The 25,680-nt window shown below is 42.8% G+C and overlaps 1 protein-coding gene across 1 annotated transcript in view; it reads right to left on the bottom strand.

Moving 5' to 3' along the window:
• Positions 1–25,680, bottom strand: part of LOC311241290 (uncharacterized protein) — a gene marked incomplete at its 3' end in the record, with an annotated part of 59,677 nt that overhangs the window by 28,465 nt on the left and 5,532 nt on the right. The window contains exons 2-9 of the mRNA XM_084330062.1: positions 25,378–25,524; positions 21,031–21,168; positions 18,397–18,557; positions 10,980–11,079; positions 9,988–10,089; positions 8,634–8,654; positions 8,463–8,483; positions 4,583–4,618 (exon numbers count right to left, since the gene is read on the bottom strand). Of these exons, the coding sequence (XP_084186188.1) occupies positions 4,583–4,618; positions 8,463–8,483; positions 8,634–8,654; positions 9,988–10,089; positions 10,980–11,079; positions 18,397–18,557; positions 21,031–21,168; positions 25,378–25,524 (726 nt within the window). The remainder of the gene's footprint in view (positions 1–4,582; positions 4,619–8,462; positions 8,484–8,633; positions 8,655–9,987; positions 10,090–10,979; positions 11,080–18,396; positions 18,558–21,030; positions 21,169–25,377; positions 25,525–25,680) is intronic.

Raw genomic sequence — 25,680 nt, 5'->3', positions numbered from 1 at the left:
AAAGTCACGCCTCCAAGAGTTAATAACAATCTGTATAGTCAAAGTCACGCCTCGAAGAGTTAATAACAATGTGTATAGTCAAAGTCACGCCTCTAAGAGTTAATAACAATCTGTATAGTCAAAGTCACGCCTCGAAGAGTTAATAACAATGTGTATAGTCAAAGTCACGCCTCGAAGAGTTAATAACAATGTGTATAGTCAAAGTCACGCCTCGAAGAGTTAATAACAATGTGTATAGTCAAAGTCACGCCTCGAAGAGTTAATAACAATGTGTATAGTCAAAGTCACGCCTCGAAGAGTTAATAACAATCTGTATAGTCAAAGTCACGCCTCTAAGAGTTAATAACAATCTGTATAGTCAAAGTCACGCCTCGAAGAGTTAATAACAATCTGGATAGTCAAAGTCACGCCTCGAAGAGTTAATAACAATCTGTATAGTCAAAGTCACGCCTCGAAGAGTTAATAACAATGTGTATAGTCAAAGTCACGCCTCGAAGAGTTAATAACAATCTGTATAGTCAAAGTCACGCCTCGAAGAGTTAATAACAATGTGTATAGTCAAAGTCACGCCTCTAAGAGTTAATAACAATGTGTATAGTCAAAGTCACGCCTCGAAGAGTTAATAACAATCTGTATAGTCAAAGTCACGCCTCGAAGAGTTAATAACAATCTGTATAGTCAAAGTCACGCCTCGAAGAGTTAATAACAATCTGTATAGTCAAAGGCACGCCTCCAAGAGTTAATAACAATCTGTATAGTCAAAGTCACGCCTCGAAGAGTTAATAACAATCTGTATAGTCAAAGTCACGCCTCGAAGAGTTAATAACAATCTGTATAGTCAAAGTCACGCCTCCAAGAGTTAATAACAATCTGTATAGTCAAAGTCACGCCTCTAAGAGTTAATAACAATCTGTATAGTCAAAGTCACGCCTCTAAGAGTTAATAACAATCTGTATAGTCAAAGTCACGCCTCTAAGAGTTAATAACAATCTGTATAGTCAAAGTCACGCCTCCAAGAGTTAATAACAATCTGTATAGTCAAAGTCACGCCTCTAAGAGTTAATAACAATCTGTATAGTCAAAGTCACGCCTCGAAGAGTTAATAACAATCTGTATAGTCAAAGTCACGCCTCTAAGAGTTAATAACAATCTGTATAGTCAAAGTCACGCCTCTAAGAGTTAATAACAATCTGTATAGTCAAAGTCACGCCTCCAAGAGTTAATAACAATCTGTATAGTCAAAGTCACGCCTCTAAGAGTTAATAACAATCTGTATAGTCAAAGTCACGCCTCGAAGAGTTAATAACAATCTGTATAGTCAAAGTCACGCCTCTAAGAGTTAATAACAATGTGTATAGTCAAAGTCACGCCTCCAAGAGTTAATAACAATGTGTATAGTCAAAGTCACGCCTCGAAGAGTTAATAACAATCTGTATAGTCAAAGTCACGCCTCTAAGAGTTAATAACAATCTGTATAGTCAAAGTCACGCCTCTAAGAGTTAATAACAATGTGTATAGTCAAAGTCACGCCTCCAAGAGTTAATAACAATGTGTATAGTCAAAGTCACGCCTCGAAGAGTTAATAACAATCTGTATAGTCAAAGTCACGCCTCGAATAGTTAATAACAATCTGTATAGTCAAAGTCACGCCTCGAAGAGTTAATAACAATCTGTATAGTCAAAGTCACGCCTCTAAGAGTTAATAACCTGTATAGTCAAAGTCACACCTCGAAGAGTTAATAACAATGTGTATAGTCAAAGTCACGCCTCGAAGAGTTAATAACAATCTGTATAGTCAAAGTCACGCCTCGAAGAGTTAATAACAATCTGGATAGTCAAAGTCACGCCTCGAAGAGTTAATAACAATCTGTATAGTCAAAGTCACGCCTCGAAGAGTTAATAACAATGTGTATAGTCAAAGTCACGCCTCGAAGAGTTAATAACAATCTGTATAGTCAAAGTCACGCCTCGAAGAGTTAATAACCTGTATAGTCAAAGTCACGCCTCTAAGAGTTAATAACAATGTGTATAGTCAAAGTCACGCCTCGAAGAGTTAATAACAATGTGTATAGTCAAAGTCACGCCTCTAAGAGTTAATAACAATGTGTATAGTCAAAGTCACGCCTCGAAGAGTTAATAACAATGTGTATAGTCAAAGTCACGCCTCTAAGAGTTAATAACAATGTGTATAGTCAAAGTCACGCCTCGAAGAGTTAATAACAATCTGTATAGTCAAAGTCACGCCTCTAAGAGTTAATAACAATCTGTATAGTCAAAGTCACGCCTCTAAGAGTTAATAACAATCTGTATAGTCAAAGTCACGCCTCCAAGAGTTAATAACAATCTGTATAGTCAAAGTCACGCCTCTAAGAGTTAATAACAATCTGTATAGTCAAAGTCACGCCTCCAAGAGTTAATAACAATCTGTATAGTCAAAGTCACGCCTCCAAGAGTTAATAACAATCTGTATAGTCAAAGTCACGCCTCGAAGAGTTAATAACAATCTGTATAGTCAAAGTCACGCCTCTAAGAGTTAATAACAATCTGTACAGTCAAAGTCACGCCTCTAAGAGTTAATAACAATCTGTATAGTCAAAGTCACGCCTCTAAGAGTTAATAACAATGTGTATAGTCAAAGTCACGCCTCCAAGAGTTAATAACAATGTGTATAGTCAAAGTCACGCCTCGAAGAGTTAATAACAATCTGTATAGTCAAAGTCACGCCTCGAAGAGTTAATAACAATCTGTATAGTCAAAGTCACGCCTCGAAGAGTTAATAACAATGTGTATAGTCAAAGTCACGCCTCGAAGAGTTAATAACAATCTGTATAGTCAAAGTCACGCCTCGAAGAGTTAATAACAATCTGTATAGTCAAAGTCACGCCTCGAAGAGTTAATAACAATCTGTATAGTCAAAGTCACGCCTCGAAGAGTTAATAACAATCTGTATCGTCAAAGTCACGCCTCGAAGAGTTAATAACAATCTGTATAGTCAAAGTCACGCCTCGAAGAGTTAATAACAATCTGTATAGTCAAAGTCACGCCTCGAAGAGTTAATAACAATCTGTATAGTCAAAGTCACGCCTCGAAGAGTTAATAACTGATATGCTACAAACTGGGATCTTGTTCAGTCTTTCCAAACAGCTCTTGTACAAGTATTTCGGTTCTTGAGATAGAGTACACAATGTTAATGTTTGTTAGCAATTAGGGATGCTCGATATTGGCTTTTTTACCGATACCGATATACCGATATTGTCCAACTCTTAATTTCCGATACCGATATCAACCGATACATGCAGGGTTCCCCCCCCCCAAAAAATTGAATAATTTCAGGTAATTAACATTACTTATTACATGGCGTTTTCACATTCGCCGAAATGCTTGCTTGTGATTGGTCAATAGCGCGCATCAGAGGTCCGTTATCAGACAATAATGACCGCTGTGGAACAATAATGACCGCTGTGGAACAATAATGACCGCTGTGCGCAGCTGTTCGCAATCAAGCCCACTGACATCAGTGCAATCAGACACTGCCGGCTGCCGGGGAAGCTGCCAGCGATGACAGGGCGGAGCAACGAGCGGAGCCAGAACCAGTGTTGCGAGTCGATGTAAAATGAATTAGGTATATTGTTAGTAAGTTAGCCATGTAATAAGCGGGATAATGTATAGCTATACTCGATCATTGTCGCAAAATAATTGACCTTCACTGACGTTTTAAAACACCTCGCCGAGGCGGCTCGGTATTTTAAACTCCGTGTCGGTCAATTATTTTGCGACAATGACCTCGTAGCTATACATTATCCCTTACATATCTCTTGTTGTGGAATTAACACAACATTATGCATACTTTTGACAATAAATAAAATCAGAATTTGTTCTTACTTGCTTGCCTGGGTAAATAAAGGTGATAGAAATGTAAAAAAATAAAAAATATATTCTTTTTTTGAAAACCGATAGATATTTTCCGATATCACATTTTAATGCCGATATCGGCCGATAATATCGGACATCCCTACTAGCAATAATAGTGGAAGTCAATATTAGTGGAAGTCAATGGTGGCAACAGCTAACGGGGCCCCATTGACGTCCGCTCGCATCGCTCACATGTTGCGCCTCCTCCGGTAAGTGCCGCTTCGGATTGGACCGAAATAACTCCGGGCTTCGTGACAGAAGACATTCTTAAAAGATGTGAACTGTCCCTTTAACCCTTTCATCGCCACACTTCCAAAATGGTTAACTCTTTCACTGCCACACGCCAAAGGGTTAACCCTTTCACTACCACACTACAGAAGGTTAACCCTTTCACTGCCGCGCGCTACATACGGTTAACCGTCTGTAGTGTGGTAGTGAAAGGGTTAAGAGAGGCACTCTGTCAGGGGCGCCAGGGTGGCGCACCGCGTTACTGCACTGCAGACCCACGCGGTCGACCCGGATTCGTCTCCCGAACCCGACGTACATTTGCCGCATGTCGTCTTTCCCGCCACATCTTCTCCCGTCCTTCCTCTCTCTCTGTCTGACCCGAAAAAGCTGTAAAAATGCATACAAAAAAAAAATAATAAAATAAAAAAAGAAAGAGGCATACCTAACACACCTGTCTCCTCTTGCTTCTTCCAAAAACCTGTAATGAAAAACACAAGGTCCAATTATTACCAAAGTCTGTCTAGACAGAAGTCGGTTCACTCTGCCGCCATCTTGATAACGGGGACGAACAAGAGACAAGACCTGACCCATGTCTCTTTGAACGAGCAGTCGATATATCCAACAATCTGTCATATGTATAGTTGATTTAATTTCATATTTTGAAGTCGCTGTTAAATTACCGATAACACAGACTGGTTAATTTGGTCAAAAAGGACCATTTTATGATATTTAAAATATTATTTTATGATATTTAAAATATTATTTTTTGCGCCACCTGCCACAGAGTGCCATAGTTACCATGGCAACCACTAGCCACACGATTCCCATGCTTGTGGAAGAGAGTCGGGGTTCATTTTAAAAATCACTTTCAAAACTCTCAACATTTCACCACAAAATACAGCGGGTTTATAATTGTACTCGTAACATAAAACATAAGATATGACATTTAATTATTTGATCAGAATATGTTTTGTTAGCCAATATTTGCTCCATCTCCTCATTATATAGACTGTCTGTTATTGCCACAGCAGAAAAAAAAATACTATTTGGTCGTGTCAAAGTGCACGCCTTCTCACCGTTTAAAACTAGTTCACCCTGTTCTTACATAAGACATTCAGATTCATAAAACAAGTCATGGCACATGGCCCTTAAACTGGATGTTCCACCATGAACCTCCCCGTGAGTCCATCCTGATGATCTGAGATCTAATGATCAACATTACAGCAATCTCACTAATAAAACCTAATAACTGTAATCTGTTAAAGATGAGCTGAGATTAGCAGATAACATTACAGCAATCTCATTAATAAAACCCAATAACTGTAATCTGTTAAAGATGAGCTGAGATTAGCAGATAACATTACAGCAATCTCATTAATAAAACCCAATAACTGTAATCTGTTAAAGATGAGCTGAGATTAGCAGATAACATTACAGCAATCTCACTAATAAAACCTAATAACTGTAATCTGTTAACACTTTAACTGCCGGAAGACGCTTTTAGGAGTCCTTCCCCGCCATGCTCAAGTTGCCGAGGACGCCGTAACTCGTCTTTGATATCAATATTTCAAAAATCTGTGATCGAAATCATATTTTCTTTCCGGAGCCCTGAGATGTACTGGTGAGCTCCCATCAACTGTTTAACGGTTCGAGAGCGCCATCTGGTGGCCGATCGGCAGATCGGCCAAGAGGGAGGGGCTCGCCAAACAGGAAGTGCTCATCCTATGTGCTCCGGGCACTCGCGATCGGTAGCCGGACTCCATCTCAACACACTGGATGATCAATCGCTCGCCCTAACTCAATAAACAACGTTATTTGGACGTATATAGTATTATACAACCTGGAAATGGTTCATCCGGATAAACATCCCATAATCGAAAACGGTCTACACCACGCTGATCGTCCAACGGCGCGAGGAAGATACGGTAAGATTCAGCGTTATTTTTGAACGTGTTCAATATAAACTGCTCTGATGAACATATGACCCACACTAGATGAATGATATAACGCTGCCGACGGAATTATAAACGATCCCCCGCCCATCCAGTCATCATCAGATGATACGTAGAAACTTCTAGAAGTACGTCCAATTGAAATTTTTTATATCGCGCCGATTGCCATCAAACTGTATTTCATCATCAATATAATGCATTTGGGGCTATAAATCACGTTCTGGAGAAAGCTGCAGAAAGAGATGAAAACATACTTATACATTAGACCATATTTTACTATGAATATGTGAATGAAAAAGTTTAACGTTGCTACACAATGAACAATACATATAGGACTTTGAATGGGCCATAATAATGGCAATTTAGCAATAGAATTTAAAAAGTTATAGCCCTGCAAAGAAGGGGTACTTATCCATAGACAAATAGAGCTGGCAACCTATGGTATATCATGAATTTAGCCTTAGGCAATCAAAGTGTTAAAGATGAGCTGAGATTAGCAGATAACATTACAGTAATTTCATTAATAAAATCGAACAACTGTAATCTGTTAAAAATGCGATTAGCAGTATTGAATACTAACATGTTTGTTGACTAAATACTTTTCCATTGTGAGAGTATAGATACTAGAAGGTTTACACAATTTTAATGTATGTTTAATTACTTTATAAAAGTATGATGGTAAGAGTATTCTAATTACTTTATAACATGATGATGATAACAGTATTAAAATTACAACTGCTGAAATCATTTATCTTAATCTTAATAACCCATATATTTTGGAGACAGTCATCTGGAAGTAATTAAATTACATTACTGAGTTTGAGTAATCTAGTTAGTAGATTATTCTACTCAGTTTGTGTAATCTGGTGGATTATTCTACTGAGTTTGAGTAATCTATTCTACTGTCTCCCTCTCAGCCTTCCTACTGTCTCAATAAAGAACCTTCTATCCTGTGTCAACTCTACTCTGTCTCCCTCTCAGCCTTCCTACTGTCTCAATAAAGAACCTTCTCTCCTGTGTCTTCCCTACTCTGTCTCCCTCTCAGCCTTTCTACTGTCTCAAAGAACCGTCTCTCCTGTGTCTCCTCTACTCTGTCTCCCTCTCAGCCTTCCTACTGTCTCAATAAAGAACCTTCTCTCATGTGTCTCCTCTACTCTGTCTCCCTCTCAGCCGTCCTACTGTCTCAATAAAGAACCTTCTCTCCTGTGTCTCCCCTACTCTGTCTCCCTCTCAGCCTTCCTACTGTCTCAATAAAGAACCTTCTCTCCTGTCTCCTCTACTCTGTCTCCCTCTCAGCCTTCCTACTGTCTCAATAAAGAACCTTCTCTCCTGTGTCTCCTCTACTCTGTCTCCCTCTCAGCCTTCCTACTGTCTCGATAAAGAACCTTCTCTCCTGTGTCTCCTCTACTCTGTCTCCCTCTCAGCCTTCCTACTGTCTCGATAAAGAACCTTCTCTCCTGTGTCTCCTCTACTCTGTCTCCCTCTCAGCCTTCCTACTGTCTCAATAAAGAACCTTCTCTCCTGTGTCTCCCTCTCAGCCTTCCTACTGTCTCAATAAAGAACCTTCTCTCCTGTGTCTCCTCTACTCTGTCTCCCTCTCAGCCTTCCTACTGTCTCAATAAAGAACCTTCTCTCCTGTGTCTCCTCTACTCTGTCTCCCTCTCAGCCTTCCTACTGTCTCAATAAAGAACATTCTCTCCTGTCTCCTCTCCTCTGTCTCCCTCTCAGCCTTCCTACTGTCTCAATAAAGAACCTTCTCTCCTGTGTCTCCTCTACTCTGTCTCCCTCTCAGCCTTCCTACTGTCTCAATAAAGAACCTTCTCTCCTGTGTCTCCCTCTCAGCCTTCCTACTGTCTCAATAAAGAACCTTCTCTCCTGTGTCTCCTCTACTCTGTCTCCCTCTCAGCCTTCCTACTGTCTCAATAAAGAACCTTCTCTCCTGTGTCTCCTCTACTCTGTCTCCCTCTCAGCCTTCCTACACTGTCTCAATAAAGAAGCTTCTCTCCTGTGTCTCCCCTACTCTGTCTCCCTCTCAGCCTTCCTACTGTCTCAATGAAGAACCTTCTCTCCTGTGTCTCCTCTCCTCTGTCTCCCTCTCAGCCTTCCTACTGTCTCGATAAAGAACCTTCTCTCCTGTGTCTCCTCTATTCTGTCTCTCTCTCAGCCTTCCTACTGTCTCAATAAAGAAGGATATCAAATGGGGGACCCTGATGTAAACAAGACGAAAGTCTTTCTCTGGTCTGCATCCCCTTAACAATTGTATGTACTGTACCCATTCTGCAATCTGTTAATAAAGTTTTCAATTAATCAATCAAGGGTGGACCACTCATTTAAAAGACGGATACATCTTAAAGTGACTGGGTGACTAACCTGCTTCCCACAGCATGTAACCTGTAGGAAAAGTTTGAATAATTAATATGTAATAAAAAGTAATAATCAGAATAACAAATATGTAATCAGATGACAAGAATTAACTCAATTAAAGCCGTCACTTGTAAAAGTGTTCATCTATCCACCATCTCTGCATGAAGGACCCCCTACCTGTATTGTAGAACCAGGCACCTGAAAGGAGAGAGAAAGATAGAGATGGACAGATAGAGAATAGAATAGAATAGAAATACTTGTATTATCCAGAGGGAAATTTGACACTGCAAATCGCTCAACATTTAAACACTTAAGACAGAACAGGTCACGAATAAGAATAACAAAACAAATCAAATTGCCTAAGATAAGAGTAGAATAAAAATGGAATAAAATATACAGTAAATAAATACAGTAAAAATATACTGAGGTCTACAGTAGGTGTAATATTGCACAGTGCTGTTTCAAAACTAAGAGTCCAGGAAGATGGTAACTGAGAGAGCGAGATAGAGAGAGGGGGGGGGGGGTAAGAGAGCCAGAGAGGGAGGGGGGGAGAGAGTTTGCCATAATCAAACTAAATTGAATAGTGTAACATACTACAATAATATCTGAAAGCTTCCAGTACGTTTTTGATCAGTAGCTAATAGGATAGACAGACAGAGAGACCAAGAGAGACAGAGAGACCGAGAGAGACAGAGAGACCGAGAGAGACAGAGAGAGACAGAGAGACAGAGAGACCGAGAGAGACAGAGAGAGACAGAGAGACCGAGAGAGACAGAGAGACCGAGAGAGACAGAGAGACCGAGAGACCGAGAGAGACAGAGAGACCGAGAGAGACAGAGAGACAGAGAGAGACAGAGAGACCGAGAGAGACAGAGAGACCGAGAGAGACAGAGAGACAGAGAGACCGAGAGAGACAGAGAGACCGAGAGAGACAGAGAGACCGAGAGAGACAGAGAGACAGAGAGAGACAGAGAGACAGAGAGACCGAGAGAGACAGAGAGACCGAGAGAGACAGAGAGAGACAGAGAGACCGAGAGAGACAGAGAGACCGAGAGAGACAGAGAGAGACAGAGAGACCGAGAGAGACAGAGAGACCGAGAGAGACAGAGAGACCGAGAGAGACAGAGAGAGACAGAGAGACCGAGAGAGACAGAGAGAGACAGAGAGACCGAGAGAGACAGAGAGACCGAGAGAGACAGAGAGACCGAGAGACCGAGAGACCGAGAGAGACAGAGAGACCGAGAGAGACAGAGAGACCGAGAGACCGAGAGAGACAGAGAGACCGAGAGAGACAGAGAGACCGAGAGACCGAGAGAGACAGAGAGACCGAGAGAGACAGAGAGACCGAGAGACCGAGAGACCGAGAGAGACAGAGAGACCGAGAGAGACAGAGAGACCGAGAGAGACAGAGAGACCGAGAGAGACAGAGAGACCGAGAGAGACAGAGAGACCGAGAGAGACAGAGAGAGACAGAGAGAGACAGAGAGACAGAGAGAGACAGAGAAAGAGACAAAGAGATGTATTTACTGACCTGCCTTCCATCTGTGTACCATTATAATCACCAGGACCACCGCTAACAAGGAGATGAACACCACCAAGGCCATGTTCATCCTGGCTCCAGTACAATCCAACCCTACAACAATAACATAAACATTACAACAATAACATATATATAAACCTTGCATATCTATTTTGCTGTATTGATGCAGTAATTTGTGCAAAAGGAGCCCCAACCAAGTACTGAGAGAACATACTTTTCAGAAGGCTGACATTTCTATATACATTTTTTTTATATTGGTCTTATCAAACTTTCTGAGATACTGAATTTTGGGCTTTCATGCGCTGTAAGCCATAATCATCCAAATTAAAACAAATAAAGGCTTGAAATTAGGGATGCTCGATATTGGCTTTTTTACCGATACCGATATTGTCCAACTCTTAATTTCCGATACAGATATCAACCGATACCGATATATGCAGGGTCCCCCCCCCCCCCAAAATTGAATAATTTCAGGTAATTAACATTACATATCTCTTGTTGTGGAATTAACACAACATTATGCATACTTTTGACAATAAATAAAATCAGAATTTGTTCTTACTTGCTTGCCTGGGTAAATAAAGGTTACATAAAGGTTACATTTTAATGCCGATATCGGCCAATAATATCGGTAGGCCGATAATATCGGACATCCCTACTTGAAATATAATATATAAACCTTATGACAATAACATATACTGTAATTATTACAACAATAACTTAAGGGTGTTTTGTGCAACCAATTCATAATTTTTTATGAATCTGTTTATTTAAGTTTTTTATTCACATGTTTTATGAAAAATTACCTCCAGTTCAACCCCCCCACTGCCCCAGTTCACACACCCCCCCCCCCCCCCCTACTGCCCCAGTTCAACCCCCCTCCCCCACCCCCCCCTTACTGCCCCAGTTCAACCCCCCTCCCCCCTCCCCCCCCTCCCCCTCCCCCCCTCCCCCTCCCCCCAGAGGAATGCTGCTGCGCTCACAGGAGATGAGCGGGCTGCACAGACTGTCGCTCCACTCCACGCTCACAGGGTTCTCCATCCCACAGCTGTACTTCCTGTACGACGGGGTCGCGGGGTCGTCCTGCCAGACGAGAGAGAGGAAGGCGCTGCAGTTATTATTACGGTTAGTCGTCCTCAAGCACCTCACGAATGGTGGCAAAATGGCTGCGTTTATATAACCGCTTTTATCCAAAAGCGCTTCACAATTTTGTTCCTCACATTTTTTTACCCGTTCACTCACAACATTCACACTCGCCGGCGGCGGAGGAGGGGCGACCGTGCGAGGGGCTCAACCTGCTGACCGGGAGCAATTAGGGGGTTAAGTGTCTTTGCTCAAGGGCACGTCGAGAGAGACGCTCCCCCCCCCCGGGAGGAGCGGGGAATCGAACCGGGAACCTACGGATTGCTCTACCTCCTCCTGAGCCACTTGTCGCTCCGCCACACTCACAAGTCAAGTCAAGTCAGGGGTTTTATTTGTCACGGCATACAAGGCACACAGTGAAATGCGGGTGGTCACGCCCGCAGCGATTGTGCAATAATACAAGTAATAAGAATAAGACGTAACAGTTATAATGTACATACGTTTTAAAAAAATGCATGGTAAAAGACATGCTAAGGTCCTGCGATAGTGCAATACAGTGTTAAGCTACGGATGAGGCACTGGGTCATTATGTACACTACTACACAATACTAGACTATACAATATACAGTTAACTGTTATACTATATATCCTTATGCTATCTTGCTATATCCATCTATTACTATACAAGAACCACTCCCGTTCTTTATTTTTCTTTTTTTAAGGGGAGACACTGCAGGTGAATAGGGTAAAAAAATTAACTAATAGATATCACAATGAAACTTCCCCAGTTGATTACTTATATTAAGACAAGACTTTTTTGTAATACAAGTTTTCTGAAATTGTATGTTTAAATATGCAAATGAGGCATGATCTACTTAAATATGCACTAATTTGCATATAATTCCAGGACAGAAATCTGAACATTGGATAAAGCCATTTTCAAAATTATAGTTTCATTTTGTTGACATATTAGAGCCAAAGGTTATTACAGAGGGGATTTTGGATATCTCTTTTTATCACTCCATAAATCAGAAAATAATCAGGGTATGAATGCGATATCAACAAACCCTTCTGTAAATACCTTCAGAACATAGATATGAATATAACTGGAAGGTGTGGTGTATGTGAGTGCTACTGAAGTGGAGATTTCTGGCTCAGAGTATGAGGAAAAACTCTTAAAACTCATTTTTGGGAAAACGCCTTCAAAGTTCTGTATTGTAAAATGCCATACTTTTTTTTTAAACAGATATTTACAAACACAATACCTAATCAAACCATTAGTAATAGACAACCTAAACACATGCCTGATAACTGAATAATAATAATAATGATGTTATTGAACTGAACAGAACTACACACACGCTACAAACAGTGTAGTACAGTGTAGTACCCCCTAATAGGCAAAAAATATTTGAATAGATATCACTATGAAACTTTCCCAATTTGTTATATACATATAAACTAAGAAAAAATATATTGCAAGTTCTGAAATTTATGTTTATATATGCAAATGAGGCACTTCCCCATTAAATATGTGCACATTTATGGATGCAATAAGGCAAAATGATGTAAAATAAACAACTAAATGTGTGTTATTGACGTTTTATTGTCACTAGTTTCATAAAAGACATGTTTAGGAAGCAAAATATAACAAAATCTCAAAATCAACAAAAAAAGTATATTTGACTATTCACCTGCAGTGTCTCGCCTTAAGTGCCCTTTCCATTGTGTAACCGTTGAGTGTGAGCGTGTGCAGCATGTGTGTGTTCATGCTAAAGTGACTGTTAGTGTGTGTGGGCATAATACAGTATGTGTGTTGCGTGTGTGCTCATGTGTGCTGGTGTGTGGAGAGTAGGGGCGGGCAATAGGACTATATTAAATAAATATCGGGTACAATTCATTAACGATACACTTTTAAACATATCGTGGACATCGTGATGTTTTGCACAAAACCTCACGTCAGTTTCTAAGCCGCCGCGGCTGAGATGAGACTTACTTTAGCGCAGCGCCTTCCTCTCTCTCTCCCTCACACACACACTCGCCCAATTTACGTCACACACACACACACCTAGAGAGGTGGTAACTAAGTTAGCCGTTAACTAAGCTAAGCTAACTAACGTTAGCCGCTAACCCTGGAAACGCTCACAGGGGAGTGATCCACGACTCCAGTTCCATTAGTGAGAAAAGGGAGGGGGGGGGGGGTTATATTGACGAGGCTTGAGGTTTATATAATCATCATATTGGCGTGACTGTATCCATCAAAGGGTTAAATCAAGCATTTTAAGTGCTTTAGAGGAAATATCTAAATATCGCAATATATATATCGTGTATCGTGATGGAGCAAAAACATACAGTGATATCATTTAGAGGCCGTATCGCCCCCAGCCCTAGTGGAGAGTTCAGTGTTCAAGACTCCGATGGCCCGATACGAGCAGTTTTGGCCTGTGGCAAAGCACAACAACAGCAACACAATCATTAAGTTTGCCGACGACGACACAGCTGTGGTGGTGGGCCCGATCTCTGCAAACGACGAGAGGGTCTACCTGGGAGAGGTAGAGAACCTGGCGCTGTGGTGCTGGGGGAGAACAGCCTCTCCCTGAACGTCAGCAAAAACAAAGAGATGATTGTGGATTTTAGGAGGTCGGAGGCCACAGGGACTACAGCCCCCCCCCCCCCTCAGCATCTATGGGGCACCGGTCGATAAGAGTGAACAATTATTTTAAGTACCTCGGAGTCCACATATCCAAGGACTTGACATGGACCACACACATAAGACAGTGTAGCGAAGAGGGCGTCTAAGGAAGTTTAAAGTGAGTTAGAAGATCTTAAAGAACTTCTACTTAGGGCTGGGCGATAAAACGATAACTATCGCGATGAATTATTTCCTCGAAATAAACATGAAACGTGGTCGCAAAGTTTCGATATATTGATTTCCCAAGCTTGGATATGAGCACACGCACTAACAACCAATCAGTGAAGGAGATGGCCGACAGCGAGGGAGACCCGCGCTGCACCTCTGGGTAGAGAGGTAGGACTCCAGTGGTAAACAAGGCTGGCTAGGATAATTAGCTTGCACGCCGCTATTTTATAGTTTACGTGCCGAGTGGGTGTGTGGCGTGAATTCTGAGGCCACGGTTAGAGTAGTGTGGGGTATGCGGTGGATGTCGTTGCAATGTATTGGGGCTGAACGGAGTATTTTAGGGTGATAGTTAGTACATTGTCATGGGATACACCGCTTGCTCTGGCTAACTGCTAACGTGCGCGAACTGATGACGACATCACCTCGAGACATTCGCAGCAGCAAAACAAGTCTATTAATAGCCCGTCCATCGGCGCCGGGCATAAGAAGATAATTAAACTTGACAGAAATTATATCGACGATAATTATCGATATCGAGTTATATGAAAATAATTTTATAATTTTATCGCGATAACGTTTTTGGCCATATCGCCCAGCCCTAGTTCTACTCGTGCACAATAGAGAGCATCCTGACTGGTAACATCCCCTCCTGGTTTGGGATTAGCAGCCGCAGCAGACTGCAGAGAGTGGCTCGATCAGCCCAATGCACAATAAGGAGGTGGCCTTCCCACTCAATGCTCAATGTCTCATCCCGGATCAATTACAAAATCCTGCTGCTCACCCATAACTGCATAAACGGACACGCACCCGTCTACCTTCAGGAACTCATCACTCCACAATCCTCCACCCGCACCCTCAGATCCGCAGGTAGCCTGCTCCTCCTCCGGGTCCCCTGCAGTACCCGGCTCTGCACCCTGGGTGACCGAGCGTTCTGCACGGCTGCACCACGCCTGTCCAGCTGAGGGCGCCACAGAGCCTGGACTCTTTTAAAGCAGGCCTGAAAACCTATCTGTTCAAAAAGGCCTTTGACTGTTAGCTTTCTATTTTTTTTTCTTGTGCTGGCTGCGGACGTTGTTTTTAAATTGTCTGTTTATACTATGTTTTAAATTAACTATGTTCTATTTTTATTCTGTATTTTATTTGTTTTACTAATAATTTTTTTTTTAACTATGTTTTAACCCTGTAGTGTAGCACTTTGGGATCCCAGCGAACAAAAAGTGCATTACAAATTCAATCTATTATTATTATTATTATTATTATTATTATTATTATTATTATTATTATTATTATTATTATTATTATTATTATTATTATTATCATTATTATTATTATTATTATTATTATTATTATTATTATTATTAACGTGGACTCTATGCAACACTAACGCACCATTCATTCTTATCCACACATCCACACACTCATCATGCAACATTCACTTTAGACACTTTTTAACACTACACCATATTTTATCCATTTATTACTCAAATATTTGCACTACCTCTCTACCTCATTTTTGCATTTTGTACTTTAGTTTTGTATATTGTATATTTTGTATAGTTTTTGGTCTTTATTCTCTTACTGTAAGAAGCACAATCTCAGGAGGCTCATACAGAACCAAGCATTTCACTGTAATGTACAGGTACGTTATGTGACAAATAAAACAAAGACTTGAAACTTGAACTTGTATACCGCAATGCACTTTACTGCTACTTTGAACTCTGGTTAGATGTCAACTTAAACCTTTTCACTGCCACATGGTTAACCCTTTCACTACCACACTACCACATGGTTAACCCTTTCACTACCACACTACCACATGGTTAACCCTTTCACTACCACACTACAGACGGTTAACCCTTTCACTACCACACTACCACATGGTTAACCCTTTCACTACCACACTACGACATGGTTAACCCTTTCACTACCACACTACAGACGGTTAACCCTTTCACTACCACACTACCACATGGTTAACCCTTTCACTACCACACTACAGACGGTTAACCCTTTCACTACCACACTACCACATGGTTAATCCTTTCACTACCACATGGTTAACCCTTTCACTACCACACTACCACATGGTTAACCCTTTCACTACCACACTACAGACTGTTAACCCTTTCACTACCACACTACCACATGGTTAACCCTTTCACTACCACACTACCACATGGTTAACCCTTTCACTACCACACTAGCACGTGGTTAACCCTTTCACTACCACACTACAGACGGTTAACCCTTTCACTACCACACTACCACATGGTTAACCCTTTCACTACCACACTACAGACGGTTAACCCTTTCACTACCACACTACAGAAGGTTAACCTTTCACTACCACACTACAGACGGTTAACCCTTTCACTGCCACACTACAGAAGGTTAACCCTTTCACTGCCACACGACAAAGGGTTAACCCTTTCCCTACCACACTACAGATGGTTAACCCTTTCACTACCACACGACAAGACGGTTAACCCTTTCACTACCACACTACAGAAGGTTAACCTTTCACTACCACACTACAGACGGTTATCCCTTTCACTACCACACTACAGAAGGTTAACCTTTCACTACCACACTACAGAAGGTTAACCTTTCACTACCACACTACAGACGGTTAACCCTTTCACTGCCACACTACAGAAGGTTAACCCTTTCACTGCCACACGACAAAGGGTTAACCCTTTCCCTACCACACTACAGATGGTTAACCCTTTCACTACCACACGACAGACGGTTAACCCTTTCACTACCACACTACAGAAGGTTAACCTTTCACTACCACACTACAGACGGTTATCCCTTTCACTACCACACTACAGAAGGTTAACCTTTCACTACCACACTACAGACGATTAACCCTTTCACTACCACACTACAGAAGGTTAACCTTTCACTACCACACTACAGAAGGTTAACCTTTCACTACCACACTACAGAAGGTTAACCTTTCTCTACCACACTACAGACAGTTAACCTTTCACTACCACACTACAGACGATTAACCCTTTCACTACCACACTACAGACGATTAACCCTTTCACTACCACACTACAGAAGGTTAACCTTTCACTACCACACTACAGAAGGTTAACCTTTCTCTACCACACTACAGAAGGTTAACCTTTCACTACCACACTACAGAAGGTTAACCTTTCACTACCACACTACAGACAGTTAACCCTTTCACTACCACACTACAGGTTAACCCTTTCACTGCCACACGACAAAGGGTTAACCATTTCCCTACCACACTACAGAAGGTTAACCCTTTCACTACCACACTACAGAAGGTTAACCTTTCACTACCACACTACAGAAGGTTAACCTTTCACTACCACACTACAGACAGTTAACCCTTTCACTACCACACTACAGGTTAACCCTTTCACTGCCACACGACAAAGGGTTAACCATTTCCCTACCACACTACAGAAGGTTAACCCTTTCACTACCACACTACAGAAGGTTAACCTTTCACTACCACACTACAGAAGGTTAACCCTTTCACTACCACACTACAGAAGGTTAACCTTTCACTACCACACGACAGAAGGTCAACCCGTTCACTGCCACACTACAGAAGGTTAACCCTTTCACTGCCCCACGCCAAATGGTTAACCCTTTCCCTACCACACTACAGAAGGTTAACCCTTTCACTACCAGACTACAGACGGTTAACCCTTTCACTACCACACTACAGAAGGTTAACCTTTCACTACCACACTACAGAAGGTTAACCCTTTCACTACCACACTACAGAAGGTTAACCTTTCACTACCACACGACAGAAGGTTAACCCTTTCACTGCCACACTACAGAAGGTTAACCCTTTCACTGCCACACGCCAAATGGTTAACCGTTTCCCTACCACACTACAGAAGGTTAACCCTTTCACTACCAGACTACAGACGGTTAACCATTTCACTACCACACGACAGACGGTTAACCATTTCACTACCACAGGACAGAAGGTTAACCCTTTCACTACCACACTACCGAAGGTTAACCTTTCACTACCACACTACAGACGGTTAACCCTTTCACTGCCACACTACAGAAGGTTAACCCTTCACTACCACACTACAGACGGTTAACCCTTTCACTACCACACTACCACATGGTTAACCCTTTCACTACCACACTACAGAAGGTTAGTGAAGGACCCTTTCACTACCACACTACAGACAGTTAACCCTGTCACTACCACACTACAGTAGTAAAAGGGTTAATGTCATTATCCTGTGCTTTTGCAATGACAATGCATTGAATATAATCTAATGTAATAATGTAGGCCTCTTACCCTGCGCCATAGATGTGCCTGCATTTCTGGTCATCAACTTATCAAAAGTAAGGTGAACATACCGCCAATGCGCCAGGGCTCTGAGTTGGCATCTAGATTGGGGAAAACAGGGGCCACAGTCGAGGCCACATGACGTACGCACCTTGGTCAGGGTAACACGGGGTGGTCCTGTGTACACTGTGTCATCTAGCATCCAGCTGTAGGTGACGTTTCCGACGTTGGTGGCATTTCCATCACAGCTCACAGTACAGGAAGTCGTGTCGTCGTTACAGGATGTAGAGACAGTAGGTTTAGGGACCGGAGCTGTCGGTGGAGAGGAGAGGAAAGAGGAGAGGAGAGGAGATAAGAGGAGAGCAGAGAGGAGAGGAGAGGAGGGGAGAGAGGTGGAGGAGAGAGGTGGAGGGGAGAGGAGAGCAGAGAGGAGAGGAGGGGAGAGGAGATAAGAGGAGTGGAGGGGAGAGGAGAGGAGGGGAGATAAGAGGAGAGCAGAGAGGAGAGGAGAGAGGTGGAGGGGAGAGGAGAGGAGATAAGAGGAGAGCAGAGAGGAGAGGAGAGGGGTGGAGAGGAGAGAGGTGGAGGGGAGGAGAGGAGAGGGGGGAGAGGAGGGGAGAGGAGATAAGAGGAGTGGAGGGGAGAGGAGAGGAGGGGAGGGGTGGAGGGGAGAGGATTGGAGGGGAGAGGAGAGGAGGAGGGGAGAGGAGATAAGAGGAGTGGAGGGGAGAGGAGAGAGGTGGAGGGGAGAGGAGATAAGAGGAGTGGAGGGGAGAGGAGAGGAGATAAGAAGAGTGGAGGGGAGAGGAGAGGAGATAAGAAGAGTGGAGGGGAGAGGAGAGGAGGAGGGGAGAGGAGATAAGAGGAGTGGAGGGGAGAGGAGAGAGGTGGAGGGGAGAGGAGGGGAGAGGAGATAAGAGGAGTGGAGGGGAGAGGAGAGGAGATAAGAAGAGTGGAGGGGAGAGGAGAGGAGATAAGAAGAGTGGAGGGGAGAGGAGATAAGAGAAGAGGAGAGGAGAGGAGGGGAGGAGTGGAGGTCGAGATAAGAGGAGTGGAGGGGAGAGGAGAGGAGAGGAGTGGAGGGGAGGGGAGGAGGGGAGAGGAGATAAGAGGAGTGGAGGGGAGGAGGGGAGAGGAGATAAGAGGAGTGGAGGGGAGAGGAGATACGAGGAGAGGAGTGGAGAGGAGATAAGAGGAGATATGAGGAGTGGAGGAGAGGAGATAAGAGAAGAGAATTTTGGAGGGGAGAGGAAAAGGAGGGGAGAGTAGATGAGATAAGAGGAGAGGATTCAGATTCCTTTATTGTCACGTCATTCAGTACTTGGGTGCTACCAGTGGTGGTGAAGGAGGCCATTTCCACCCTACATTGTAAAGCGCTTTGAGTGTCTAGAAAAGCGCTATATAAATGCAATTCATTATTAGTATTACTTTACAGCAAAAAATAGTGAAATTCACTTCCTCAACCATAGCAGCATCCAATAATATAAATAAAATAAGATTAGCATAGAATAAGAATAGAATAAGATAAAAAAAAAAAAAAAAAAAAACTAACTTAAATAAAGATGACTGTACAGTTCTAAAAGTGTGCAGTGCAGATGACAGGATAGATATGATACAAATTTAAATAACAAAAGGCTATGTACAGTTCCAACTTGGAAAATAGTTGTTGTGTGATTGAGCAATGTGCAAACAAAAAAAATAGAGGAGAGGAGAAGAGAAGAGGGACTGAGAGGAGAGGAGAGGAGAAGAGGAGAGGAGAGGAGAGGAGAGGAGAGGAGAGGAGAGGAGAGGGACTGAGAGGAGAGGAGAAGAGGAGAGGGACTGAGAGGAGAGGAGAGGAGAAGAGAGGGGAGAGGAGAGGAGAGGGACTGAGAGGAGAGGAGAAGAGAGGAGAGGAGAGGGACTGAGAGGAGAGGAGAAGAGAGGATAGGAGAGGGACTGAGAGGAGAGGAGAGGAGAAGAGAGGAGAGGAGAGACATGGAGAGGAGAAGAGAGGAGAGGAGAGGAGAGGAGAGGGACTGAGAGGAGAGGGACTGAGAGGAGAGGAGAGGAGAGGAGAGGAGAGGAGAGGAGAGGGACTGAGAGGAGAGGGACTGAGAGGAGAGGAGAGGAGAGGGACAGAGGAGAGGGACTGAGAGGAGAGGAGAGGGACTGAGAGGAGAGGGACTGAGAGGAGAGGAGAGGAGGGACTGAGAGGAGAGGAGAAGAGAGGGGAGGAGAGTAGAGGAGGAGAAGAGAGGAGAGGAGGGGAGGGACTGAGAGGAGAGGAGAGGAGGAGAAGAGAGGAGAGGGACTGAGAGGAGAAGAGAGGAGAGGAGGGGAGAGGAGAGGAGAGGAGAAGAGAGGAGAGGAGAGGAGAGAGTGAGGAGAGGAGAGGAGAGGAGTAGAGAGGAGAGGAGAGGAGAGGAGAGGAGAGAGGAGAGAGAGAGAGGAGAGGAGAGGAGAGGAGAAGGAGAGGAGAGAGGAGAGAAGAGGGACTGAGAGGAGAGGAGAGGGACTGAGAGGAGAGGAGGAGAGGGGAGGAGAGGAGGAGAAGAGAGGAGAGGAGGGGGGAGGGGAGGGACTGAGAGGAGAGGAGAGGAGAGGAGAGGAGAAGAGAGGAGAGGGACTGAGAGGAGAAGAGAAGAGGAGAGGAGAGGAGAGGAGAGGAGAGGAGAGGAGAGGGACTGAGAGGAGAGGAGAGGAGAGGAGAGGAGAGGAGAGGAGAGGAGAGGAGAGGAGAGGAGAGGAGAGGAGAGGAGAGGAGAGGAGAGGAGAAGCTGTAGAGTCCAACAGCTCTACTCACCGATCACTCGGACGTCCAGCGGAGAGAGAGTGAGGAAGCCTCCGGAACAGTCCACCACCAGGCTGTATGTCCCACTGTCCCTCAACGTCAGGTCTGAGAGAGTCATCTCTGCTGTAGTGGCGTTCAGGGTCGCACGCCCTTTAAGGAAGGAATGAATGAATGAATGAAAACTTTATTTAACAGATTGCAGAATGGGTACAATACAGTACGGCTCAATACTAGGGCAGACCTTAGAATTTCTTTTTGGCATTCGAAGCTTCGGGGCCGAGATTCGATTTTAATTCGAAGCTTCGAGATAAAAAAAAATTGAATTTTTTTTTATATATATTTTTTATGTTGTGGGACTTGTACGGCACTTTGTTCAACTTTGTCAGTGCTGTAAAGTTTAAACCTTTTTAAATCTTAGACAAACGAAACACTTGGCTTTCATGAAATATTGTAAGCCGTCATTTGAGGCTTTATAAAAGCAGCACAATGAACACAAATCTGTCACAGTGCCGAGTCCGACCTCATCTTAAATAACAAACAGCATTGCTTGTTGTAGTTAACAAAGAGAGGCAGAGTTGATTTATTTTTTAATATATTCGAATTTTATTTTCCCCATTTGAATCCCATGCCCATCGAACGAAGCTTCGAAGCATTTAAGACGGCCCTACTCAATACACACAATTGTTAATAAGGGGATGCAGACCAGAGAAAGACTTTGGTCTTGTTTACATCAGGGTCCCCCGTTTTCTGTTCATAGTGGAGAGAGGGTTGATGTTTTTAAAAGGGTCGCAAAACCTTCAGGGGACCTCAGGGAATGTGTTCCCAGTGTCAGACATTGTGTCCGTTACTACTAGGGATGTCCGATATTATCGGCCGATATCGGCAGTAAAATGTGATATCGGAAAATATCGGTATCGAAAAAAATAAATAAATTTTTTTTTTTTTTTTTTTTTACATTTATTTAACCTTTATTTACCCAGGCAAGCAAGTAAGAACCAATTCTTATTTTATTTATTGTCAAAAGTATGCATGTTGGTTTAATTCAACAACAAGAGATATGTAATGTTAATTTTAACTTTTTTAATTATCATATTTTGCACAGATAATGCTTACATTTAGAAAGCCTTTTGAATGCATCCAGTGAAATTATTAATTACCTGAAATTATTCAGTTTTTTTGGGGGGAAACCCTGCATATATCGGTTGATATCGGTATCGGTATCGGTATCGAAATTAAGAGTTGGACAATATCGGAATATCGGTATCGGTAAAAAAGCCAATATCGAGCATCCCTAATTCCCAGTGTCAGATATTGTGTCCGTTACTACGCTCCAGTATATTGTAATGAACCAAAAGGAGAATATCACATTTTTATTTAAGATCTCCCCCCCATCGTTGACCGTGAATAACACCATGCTAACATTGACCAAAAGTGAAAAGATTCGTAAGATCAAGTGTACAAAAAATTCTAAGCAAATTAATAAAGGGCAGATCACTTACAGGTTTTTTTGTAGATACAGTAATGAATTTTGCCACCCAGACACATGCAATATGAAATCTGGATTTAGTACCACCAGACGCCCGTAACAGGGCAGAAAAGACAGTGAATGAAATCTACTGTAAGTACAGTTACTTTTGTATAATGTCCATAGCTCCGTAATCTTTTATCAGATTGAGGCGTGTTTTTTCCCTAGACGTTCACAGAACGGTAAAGAAACGTTGTGTTTTATGGCAATAATAACGTTGAGGTTTGTTTGACGAGTGCGATATAATCACGACATTCACGTCAATATTTGTACGAGAAAAATGGTTGGCCTAAGTTTGCATGCGGCTGGTGTGAGCTGGGTAGTGTAGTTGTATTCAATTTCTATGTCCATCGAAAGCCCTGGGTCTCCTCTTTCTTAGGACTACAACTATTTTTATGGTGGCTTCCTGTCCTCGTGTCTAAATCGCGAGATTTTTCTGAGCTCATATTTCGCTATTTCACCTAAAATCAAACTAAACAAACGTAGTGCTGAAAATATACACGTTGACTACTGTTTTGATATGGTTAGGGTCTTTACTCTTGGCTACATTCTAAACAGAAACGCAACATCCCTTAATACGGACTCACTGTATTGATCTATTCGTGACGTGAAATATATCTCGGCCCGGTACCGGGGCTTAAGAGGTTAAAGTTGTTAGTTTTATGAGAATAGCACCACCATGAGGCCAGGTGATTTAGAACTTCACGAGCCTCTTTGCCATTGTAAGGCAAACCTTTGTCACTAATGAAACTCATGACAGTGGCTCAGGAGGTAGAGCAGTCGTCTGGTAATCCGGAGGTTCCCAGTTAGATTCCTGCTCCTCCCGGGCAGCGTATCGAAGTGTCCTTGAGCAAGACACTTAACCCCTAATTGCTCCCGGTGAGCAGGTCGGCACCTTGCATGGTCGCCTCCACCATCGGTGTGTGAATGTGTGAGTGAATGGGTAAAATGTGAGGAACAAATTGTAAAGCGCTTTGGATAAAAGCACTATATAGTTTATAGATTATAGTACCGTTTCCATGGTAACATCTTAACTCAATGGCCGCCAATAACGATTACCGTATATACATGTTTGGCCGACAACCGTTGAACGCCAACCACGTATATACAGTATTATTTAATCGTTATTTCTTTTATTCGATATTTCTATTCATTACAGGCACACGGACTCGGGGGTTAACATGGGGAATCATCCTGAGAATGCCAAAGTGCAATACCGGCCGCATCCCGCTAGACGGCGGTATCGAGCACCCTTTGTAACCTTGTATCTTGGCCTGTGGAATGGACAAATGTCTCGGGTTTCATTTTTCCTTGTCGGGCGAGGCGAACGGTTCTCCCGGTTCCATTGAAGCGCGTCAAATATCCCCGATCCATATGTTGTGGTGGATTATGCTGTGGACCAAATGGACATTGGATGTACCAGATGGCGATCAAACAATTGGAATATTATTTTTGGAATACTCCCGATCACAGGTAAGGACGATTTGACATACATTTTAGCTTGATCCTGCAATGCTTTTATACCGATCGGGCTGATAAAGCGTTTTTAGTGTTCAATACGAATGCAAAGAAATGACCCCCCCCCCCCCCCCTTTCATGCATTCATGATGGAACATAATACCTATGATATAGATTTTATTTCAGAATAATAGCGTGTACAGGCAAGAAATGGCAACATCTATAGTGGAATTGACATATACGGCTATAACTCAGCATTTCGGGAATTACCCTAGACCTCTCTAAAACCATACTTATATTCACCACGGTATAACACGGGAACGTATGGATGGAAACAATTATTCTTTTTCACATATTGAACGATAGATAGGTGATGTCAAATGTCAAAAAACAAGGTGATCCACTCCTATCTTTTAAAGCGTGGCAGTGCTAGAGGGGGGCCCCCCCGTCTAATTCCCGGCGGTCAATGAGTTAAAGGTAGAATCTGTAATGGCGTCAAACAGTGACCTCTAGACAAAAGGTGACAACATGGCACTGCACTTTGTTTACATGTTTTGTTTTGGTCTGATGTGTGGGTTGGAGTTGAGATAGAGGAGGGGTTGCTACTGCTGGTCACTCACCAGTGATGCCAGTAACTAGTTACTGTAATCCGATTACTTTTGTCAGTAAATAGTCATCTAACTTGTTACTTTTTACAAGCCAGTAATCTGATTACAGTTACTTTTCCAAGTGGCTGTGAGTTACTATTTAGTTACCATCTCATAATGCTGATGATAAGAGAGCCAGGGGTACAGTCAGCTAGACCGGAGTATGTGGCCTGATGGCTGATGATGACGTCTCATGATGACCTGTCTGAGCAGCCAATCATGATTTAGGACATTATAGTTTTCAATAAAGCATTATTAAAAATAAAAAAATTAAATGTTTTGTGGCAGCAGCAGGGGGGGACGACGACTTCGTAACCTAGTTACTTTCAAAGTAACTACGTTACTTTGATAATCAAGTAATCAGTAAGGTAACTAGATTACCTTTTTTTTTTTTTTATACAGATTTCTTTTTTAGCGTTTATCGCTTTATTCTACTGGGCAGTCCAGTAGAGAGAGAGAGAGGAGGAATGGGAGACAGGGTGGGGGGGGAAGACATTTGGCAAATAACGACGGGTTCGGGAATCGAACCCGGGTCGGCCGTGTCGCGGCTGAGCGCGCTATGTGGTTCGCCACTGGGGCGCCCACTAGATTACTTTTTAAAGGAGTAATCAGTAATCAGTAATCAGATTATTTTTACAAGTAATCTGTGGCATCACTGTCACTCACTCACTCATTCACTCACTCACTCACTCACTCACTCACTCACTCACTGACAGTCCTCCTCCGTACCTTTAAATTGGCCGTAGTCTTGATTGGTCCAATCTACGACCTTGTTGGACCCGTGTTTCCAGAGGAGAGAAGAGATAGGAGGGGTCACTGAAGTGAGGTCAGGGGTCACAGTGAGGCTGGATCCTATTCTCTGATAATGCACCTCTTCTGCAAAGACAAAAAGACAGCTCAGTCACAGCGATTAGGAATTAATCCATAATACTTGTACACTGCAGATACCAAAATGAATCCATCATAGTTATACACTGCAGATACCAATTCAGTATGTTGACAGCTCAGTCACAGCGATTAGGAATTAATCCT

The sequence above is a fragment of the Notolepis coatsorum genome, assembly GCF_963971535.1.
Source record: "Notolepis coatsorum genome assembly, chromosome: 1".
NCBI lineage: Eukaryota > Metazoa > Chordata > Actinopteri > Aulopiformes > Paralepididae > Notolepis > Notolepis coatsorum.
The sequence above is the reverse complement of the archived record's forward strand: the minus strand, read 5'-3'. Positions and strand labels throughout refer to the sequence as shown.